This window comes from Benincasa hispida, chromosome 12 (assembly GCF_027475165.1).
Source record: "Benincasa hispida cultivar pf3 chromosome 12, pf3_genome.v1.1, whole genome shotgun sequence".
Classification (NCBI taxonomy): Eukaryota; Viridiplantae; Streptophyta; class Magnoliopsida; order Cucurbitales; family Cucurbitaceae; genus Benincasa; species Benincasa hispida.
Genome location: NC_143489.1, coordinates 88,045,781 through 88,054,025, shown reverse-complemented (window position 1 = coordinate 88,054,025; position 8,245 = coordinate 88,045,781). Strand labels below are relative to the sequence as shown.

Sequence of the window (8,245 nt, the reverse complement as noted above, 5' to 3'; positions counted from 1 at the left end):
CACCCGGCTTCGAACACCAGTTTAACCATCGGGTTTGTAGATTGAAGAAGTCACTGTATGGATTGAAACAGTCGCCAAGAGCCTGGTTTGACAGATTCACCACGTTTGTTAAAGCTCAGGGGTATGATCAGGGGCATTCAGACCACACGTTGTTTACAAAAAAGTCGAGTTCAGGAAAGACCTCAGTACTTATTGTGTATGTAGATGACATTTTTTCTGACCGGTGATGATACTGATGAAATTATGAGACTTAAAACAAAGATGGCTGAAGAATTTGAAATTAAAGATCTAGGAAAATTGCGATACTTCCTTGGGATGGAGGTGGCTCGATCGAAAGAGGGTATCTCTGTCTCACAACGAAAGTATACTCTAGATCTCCTCAAAGAAACAGGAATGACTGAGTGTAAACCTGTAGACACCCTTGCAGAGTATAATGTCAAACTGAGTAATGTTAATAATGGAGCCCCTATTAGCAAAGAGAGATATCAGCGATTAGTCGGGAAGTTGATATATTTATCTCACACAAGACCTGATATATCATATGTCGTAAGTGTTGTTAGTCAGTTCATGCAAGCTCCCTATGAGGAACATATGACAGCTGTTGAACGCATCCTACGGTATTTAAAGGGCACTCTTGGTAAAGGTCTTCTATTCAAGAAGTTTAGTAAACGTGGTAAAGAAGCATATACAGATTCGGACTGGGCTAGATCTGTTGTTGATAGAAAGTCTATGTCTGGATATTGCACGTTTGTCTGGGGCAATCTGGTCACTTGGAGAAGTAAGAAACAGGGAGTGGTTGTCAGGAGTAGTGCAGAAGCCGAGTACAGGGCCATGAGTTTGGGGATATGTGAAGAGATCTAGTTGAAGAAAGTATTAACAGATCTTCGACAAGACAGTGAGCTTCCAATGAAATATAAGTATGCCAACAATCCGATCCAGCACGATAGAACCAAACACGTCGAGATTGACAGACATTTCATTAAAGAAAGACTGGATAATGGGAGCATATGTATTCCTTACATCCCTTCAAATCAGCAGATTGCAAATGTCCTTACAAAGGAGTTGTTAAGATGGAGTTTTGATTACTGTGTCAGCAAGTTGGGTCTGATCGATATTTACACCCCAACTTGAGGGGGAGTGTCGAAAAAGGGTTGGTTTGCCCTAAGGGTTTATTTGTAATTCTCTTATGGGCCTAGGGCTTCCTGTCTGTCTATTTATTTGAGTAGTCTTTCTGTATTTCTGTGTAACTTAATAATAAGATTTGATCGTGGTTTTTTCTCCCTGGCCTAGAGTTTTCCACGTAAATTAGTCGTGTGTTTTTTCCTTCTTTTATTTTTATCATATATATATTTAAATTAAATAAGCCCAGCCCATATGTTTTTTCAAAGAGGCCCAATTCCCACCAGCCCACATCGAATGTCACATGTTAGCCTTCCTTTCTCCTTTGTTCACAGGAAATGATGGTGAAAAAAAAAACTCTAAAATTCTCGTTTCTCAAATCTCACCTTCAGCTTCAATTCATACAGACAGCCACACCCCACTGCCATTTTCCCCTCCAGCTCACGTGCCTTGGATTTTTTTTACCAGCAAGCAGCCTCCAGCCTCCCATCTCCTCCATAGTCACGGGCCATGCCAGCCTGCTGTTTTGTTTGTTTAATAAACTCAAAGCTATTAGTCCGTTTGCACTCAGAAGATTCAACCACTATCCTCACACCAGCCTCCGCCGAAAGCCACAAATCCACTTTCTTCCCTCTCATTTTGTTCTTCTAAAAAATCAAACTGAACCGACGGTTCGGTTCAAAAACCAAAATTGAGGCATATTTTGTTTCGGTTTTGGTTGGTTCAACATGATTGAAAACCAACATGTTCAATACGGTCTATGGTTATAGTCAAAAATAGACCTAACTGAACCATTAACACCTCTACTAGAGATCATACAGAAGGACACCAACTATGTTTTTTTAAAAACAGAATACAACAGGACACCAACTATGTTATAAGGGAAAAATGGCCGTTTCTGTCCAAAAGTAATTAGGGGCATGGAAACCATTCGTGCAGACACAAGAACTACCAACATACCTAGGAGGGCTGGCCAAAGAGAAGAGAAAGGGTGAATGCAGCGATAACAACTCCAACGATGGAAATTCCAAAGGAAATCAAAGAAGTGTGAGAACGAAAAAATGAAAAAAAAAAAAAAAAAAGAAAAAAAACACTGGCAGAAAGGGAAGGCTGTGGGCAAATGAAGGTTTTTGGTGTATTCCTCGAGGTAAGCTTTTGAGATCATCATTTTATGATGATGTATGTCCTCTAACAGATTGTGGAAGCAGCAATAGAGGTGTTGTGTGACAGAGAGGGGCGACTAGATAACGGATGGTCATCGTCAGGCAGCAGATGGTGGAGAAGGGTTTAACGGCGCCAAGAGTGACTAGTATTGTAGATCAAAGAAGTGTGAACGAAAAAATGAAAAAAAAAAAAAAAAAAAAAAAAACACTGGCAGAAAGGCCAGGCTGTGGGCAAATGAAGGTTTTTGGTGTATTCCTCGAGGTAAGCTTTTGAGATCATCATTTTATGATGATGTATGTTCTCTTAACAGATTGTGGAAGCAGCGATAGAGGTGTTGTGTGACGGAGAGGGGCAACTAGATAAACAGATGGTCATCGTCAGGCAGCAGAGGTGTTGTGTGACGGAGAGTGACTAGTATTGTAGGATTTGTGGGAAAAAATTGCAGAGAAGGTGAGCACCGGGAGGTGGGCCCAACCGTTGGAAAAAGTTGCAGCAAAAAAAACTAGTTTGGTTTATAGGCTGGAGTTGCACGAAGAAGCCCATTTTTCCTTCTGCAAGTATGCAAGTGGTTTACAAGAATATTGGAGCTAGTTTATTTATTTATTTATTTTTATAAGAAACAATTTCATTGATGTATAAAATTACAAAAGGAGAGAGGAGAGAAGCTCCGGATCAAAGGAGTTACAAAAGACATCTCCAATTGGTCAAAAGTGAATCAAAACTACATGAATGGAATAATTTGGACAATTTACATCAAGAGATAGCAATGAAGATAACATGATCTAAAAAGGGTCGAAGTGTTGAGCTTTGTCACTAAGATGCGGTTATTTCGGTCTTAGCTAATTGTCCACCCTTGGAGAGGCTAGTTAAGTTGAGTCAAACCCTTACTAATCAAAGAAAATTTATAATACCGATCTTACACTTAAGCGGTAGGTCCAAGTCCATCCACAGGGGGGCGCGATATTTGTTTTGTTAAATCAATTTTATAATCATAGCAGTAAAGGGGGGCAGTGGGGGGGAGGGATTGTGTGGATAAGAATAAAGTGTGGAATAAAAAGCAAGAAAGTAGACATAAAACAGGTAAGGGTCTATGAAGGAGTGAAAGTCAGAGCAGTGATTTTAGAAGCAATTTATGTACAACTGATTTTGTAAAAGTGATTTTTTAACTATCAATTTTTTTTTGTTCCAAACTTTTAAAAGTGATTTTCAAATACTTTTTTGAATTATTATGTTTGGTTCTAAGAGTCATTTTAAAATTACCAAATTACATTTTATATTTGGAAATTTATTTAACCAATTAATTAAAATAAATATATTCTTTTTATTAATATATTTTTTCCATTTGTTTTCAAAATGTTTTTATATAAAAGTTGGCCACCGGTAGTCGTCGAAAAATACGGTAGTTGGAGGTGGCCGGCGGTGGTCACTGAAAAATGGTGATCGGAGGTTTGCCGCCAACGGTCACCAAAAAAACAATAGTCAACAATTGGGTGGCAACAGTTTCTTAAAAAAAATGGTCACCCGAAGTTGGTTGTTAGCGGTCACCAAAAAATAGTTGTCAGAGACAGTGGTCAAACGTGGCCGCTAGTGGTCACCGAGAAATGGTAGTCGAAGGCTGGCTCCAGCGACGATCACCAGAAAACAGCCATTGGAAGTTGGCCGGTGACGGTCGTTGAAAAACAGTATCGCTGGAAAATGGTCCCCAGAAGTTGGCCATGGTAGTCATCAAAAAAAGTCATCGAAAGTTGGCCGACAATGGTTGCCAAAAAGCGGTTGCCAGAAAAAAGTGACTAGAGGTTGTCGGCGGCGGTCTCCGGAAGTTGGTTGATGGCGCTTACCGAAAAACGGTCGTCAACAATTGGGCAGCGACAATTGTTAGTAGTCAGCTGAAGTTGGTCACCAACGGTCGCCAAAAAATAGTCATCGGAGACGGTGGTCCGAAGTGGCCGACGGCAGTCGTTGGGAAACAGTGGTCAGAGGTTGGTCGGCAACTCGCTAGAAAATGGTCGTTGGAGGTTGGCCAGGGGCCATCACCAAAACCTGGTCACTGGAAGTTGGCCAACGATGATCGCACGAAACAATGGTCATCAAAAGTTGGCAACGATGGTTGTCGAAAAGTGGTCGTCAGAAGTTGACTGGTGGACATGTCGGAAAACGGTGATCAAAGGTTGGCGGCAGCGGTTGTCGAAAGTTGGTCGTCTAGAGTTGTGTATTTAGCGTTATATTCCTATGGCTCCTAAGAAAAATGGGGGTAATAACGTAGCTTGTACCTCAGATAACCGACCACAATATGACCAAAATAGATTTCCCTCCCAAGGTGTTTACGAGCACTTCCAACAACTTGTAGCCTCTAAAATCCTGATTCCCGAGAGAGTAGTTGTCATGGGAGCCAACTACTTTCCCCACATAACATAACAGTTGAGATTGGGCGGCATGGATGGGAGATTTTGGCTAGTCGACTTGAGGCTAGGGTTGCCCCAGTGGTACGAGAATTCTACTCTAACATTCAGGAAGACCAAGATGTCTGTTTGCTAAAGGGGTGTCAATTTCCTTTTCCTCTCCCTGCATTAACAACGTATACCAATTGGCCGACACGAGGAACGATGAGTACTCCTATTACCTGCCATTGCCTTTTGAGGAAGGCTTAGCTGTTGAGGTCCTCTGTGGACTAGGGATCAACTGGGAGCGTACGCACAAAATGCCCATTAAGCTCAAGGGTCAGGACCTACTGGTCTGGAACCAAATCTGGCACGCATTCATTTGCACCAGACTAATGTCAGTCCCCCATCTAGCTAACGTGACCAAGGAAAGGGCAAAATTGCTTACTGTCTTTATACAAGTAGGTCTACTAACGTCGGTAGGGTCATTTGTGTCCAAATCCAACGAGGCCAATGTGCCACCACCACCAGCTTCGACTTCCCTTGCCTGATTATAGAGCTATGCTACCGATCCGGTGTTGAGATCAAGGAGCAAGAAGAGAAGATGACCCCTAAAGATCCTATTAATAGGACCACCAGCTCCGCCTTTCAAGGTTACATGGAGGCGGAGAGGAGAGAGGAGGAAGTTGTGGGCGATGATCAGTAGGAACATCCTCCAGAGGATGTGGCTGAGCAAGAGGCTAAGGAGGAATCTTTGAGCCTTCGTGCCCTTAGGATGTCTGAGGAGTGCTTGAGAGGGACGCGTAACATCTCTCGCATTGTGCGGCATATGGATAGATGGTTGAACTCCATGGAGGAACGCCAACGTCTGTACTACGCTAGTATTGGCTTTCAAGTCGACATTTTGCAAGAGCTGGACTCGCTGGACTTGAATGGCCATTAGCTTTCCCTACCCTTACCTTTTTTGTGGCCGTCACTTTTTTAGTTTTTAGTTTTTTGTTTCTTTTCTTTTTTAGGTTAGTTTTTCTTGGGAGTAGTTTTACTTAACTTCTTTTAGGTATGTTTTCTTTTGGATTGGAATTTTTATTTTTTGTAGGATTACTCTCTTTTTCTCCTTGCATTTCCCAAGCAACCTGCCTCTCATGGACTTCAACTCAAGGAAGGTCTTCTGTTCCCCTTTCATTTTATCCTTCTTTGCTTGCTTGCATGCATTAGGGACAATGCATTGTTTTAGGTTGGGGGTGGTGAGTTGTATGTTGCTTGTGCCCCTTGACTCTCATATATGCATCATATTTGTCCTATTTGTGTGCACGAAATTTTACATAAAATTTTCCATTTTTGTTTGATTAGAATGACCTAGGATATGCTTGCATGCTACTTAATTTTGTGAATGAGCATTTAATGAATCCCATTTAAAAAATTTTCTAGCATTCCTTGCCTTCTTGTGCACAAACCATCTCAGGTTTTTTCTCTTAGGACTTAAGGATGGATTTATGGTGCCTATAAGTTCGTTTTCACTCCGAAAGGCCGCCCTACCGGTTGGAGAATGACCTTACTTGCTATAATGTAGTATGAGACTAATGAGAAATAAAAGAGTATTCGCCTGTGGGAAATAAAGAGCAACAAGAGAAAAAAATGTGATATAAAAAATGTATAAAATATGAGAAGAAAAAAAAAAAGAAAGAAAAAAATAATAATTAAAAAAAGTGATAAAAAAAAAAGAGAATAAAAAGTGTTGTGTGAATGCATGGATGGGGTGAAAAGAGCTACCTCCTCCATAATCAGTTAGAACGCTCGCGAGAAAAAGTGAATACGAGTCCCTATGGTTAGTTGTGTGAAAGTTAGTCCCCTAGGTAAAAAAAAATGTTCTTTTTGTTTTCTGTGCGTGAGTTTCAGGCACCTTAGTCAAAGTCTTACTTTCTTGATTAGTTTTGATTGTTTGAAGACCGGTGCCCGAGCAAGAAGTAGGGGAAAGATGGATGGAGGATGCCATAAGGTTGTCTCGAGTCCCTAGAGTTCACCTAAGTTAGTTTCACATATACACGTAAAGAATAATAGTTTTAAAATGTTCATTAGGTTGAAGTTTCACATTTTTAAGTTTTGTAGCACGTTTGAGAATTGAGGCCCGAGTTAAACTTGAATGCAAATTTTTCTATCGTTTATTTTGTGCTTATGTTTTTCTCCGACTAGCGAGGTTTAGGTTGGGGGTGGTTTGGTAGCTCTCCAAAATAGCTATTTATTCTCGCCTAAATCATGTTAGTTCTCAGGTATTTAATGTTCTATTTAGTGTTTTTAACTGATAAACGAGCAAAGGAGACCATCGGGGCAATTTGGATGCATTTTAGGTCGAAACAGAGCAAGTAGCAACAAATGGGGTAAAACTGCGATTTTGCCCCTGGAGGGAGCACAGGGCTGCCCTTGCTCGACGCCCTGCGCTACGCACATTGGCAGAATGGTTGAATTGGCGAGAACATCGCGACACTCCACATAATAGGCGTAGCGCAATGCTGCACACGAGGCAACACTACGGCAACTAAAGGCCAGAGTGCAATTGCGCTCAACAGCAGTGCCACTGCATTCGACAGATTTTTTATAAATATCCCTCGATTTTTAGGATTTTTAGATGGAGAAAAAGATGAGGAAGACAGCCCACAGTTCGATTTTTCTTTCTTTCTCACATCTTTGCTTAGGATTTTAATATTTTGGGTTATAATTATGGATTGGAGCATCTTTCTTCTTCTTTCTTTGTCTATGAAGATATTGAGGTAAGTTGTTCTTTTCTTGTTCTTGGAAGTAGACTTATGTAATATCTTCAAGGATTCTTTTGTATTAATTTCATACCATATTTATGCATCTTTGAATCCATTTAAACTATTTAATGTATGTTTTTTGGTTGGATTGACGCCCTTTACCTTGTATGTCGTTGCTAAAGATATTAGACTTGCACAATGTCTTCGTGCATCGTCTACCTTAAATCTAGTAGCAAATATTGAATCTTGTATGCCAAGATTTACAAGCTAATCTTGAATCTTAGAATGCATGATTTGATTAGGTTCAAAGAAATTTGGTTAATTAAGCTTGGGCTTCCCGATTAATTAATCACACAATAGAAACCTAGGGCTTAATGCAAATGTAAACCGATTTTATATGATCGCTTAGGATTCTGTAGGATTGATTGCATTTAGATTAATTAGAGCTTTGCTTGAGGTTTTAATCATTAATCAGGCCACTTGCATGGTTTGGTCTTAGCTGGTTGTCTACCATTGTAGAAGTTCGTTAGGTCGAGTCAAACAAGTAGTTGTGCAAAGCATGATCGATTATGAGGTTAATCAAAATAATACAATGTTAGGAAATTGCATAGGAACCCAATTTACTCCTAAGATTAGAATTTATGATCCATAATTACATTTACCCGTTTTATCTTTACTTTCTTGCTTTTTCTTCCACATTTTATTTTTATCCAGCAATCCCCCTACATTTATTGCTATAACTACAAAATTGACTTAATGAAACAAATATCGCACCTCCCTGTAGATCGATTCAAACTTACCACTATTGCTATGTCTTTGTAGTAATAGGTGTAG

The 8,245-nt window shown here is 40.2% G+C and overlaps 1 protein-coding gene across 1 annotated transcript in view; it reads right to left on the bottom strand.

Annotated features, from left to right (window-relative positions):
* Positions 1 to 752: 752 nt before the first annotated feature.
* LOC150032290 (uncharacterized) overlaps positions 753 to 8,245 on the bottom strand; it is a 31,190-nt gene continuing 23,697 nt past the window's right edge. Inside the window, exon 5 of the mRNA XM_090307709.1 lies at positions 753 to 1,640. Coding sequence (XP_090163835.1) covers positions 1,581 to 1,640 — 60 coding nt within the window. The 3' untranslated portion in view covers positions 753 to 1,580. The remainder of the gene's footprint in view (positions 1,641 to 8,245) is intronic.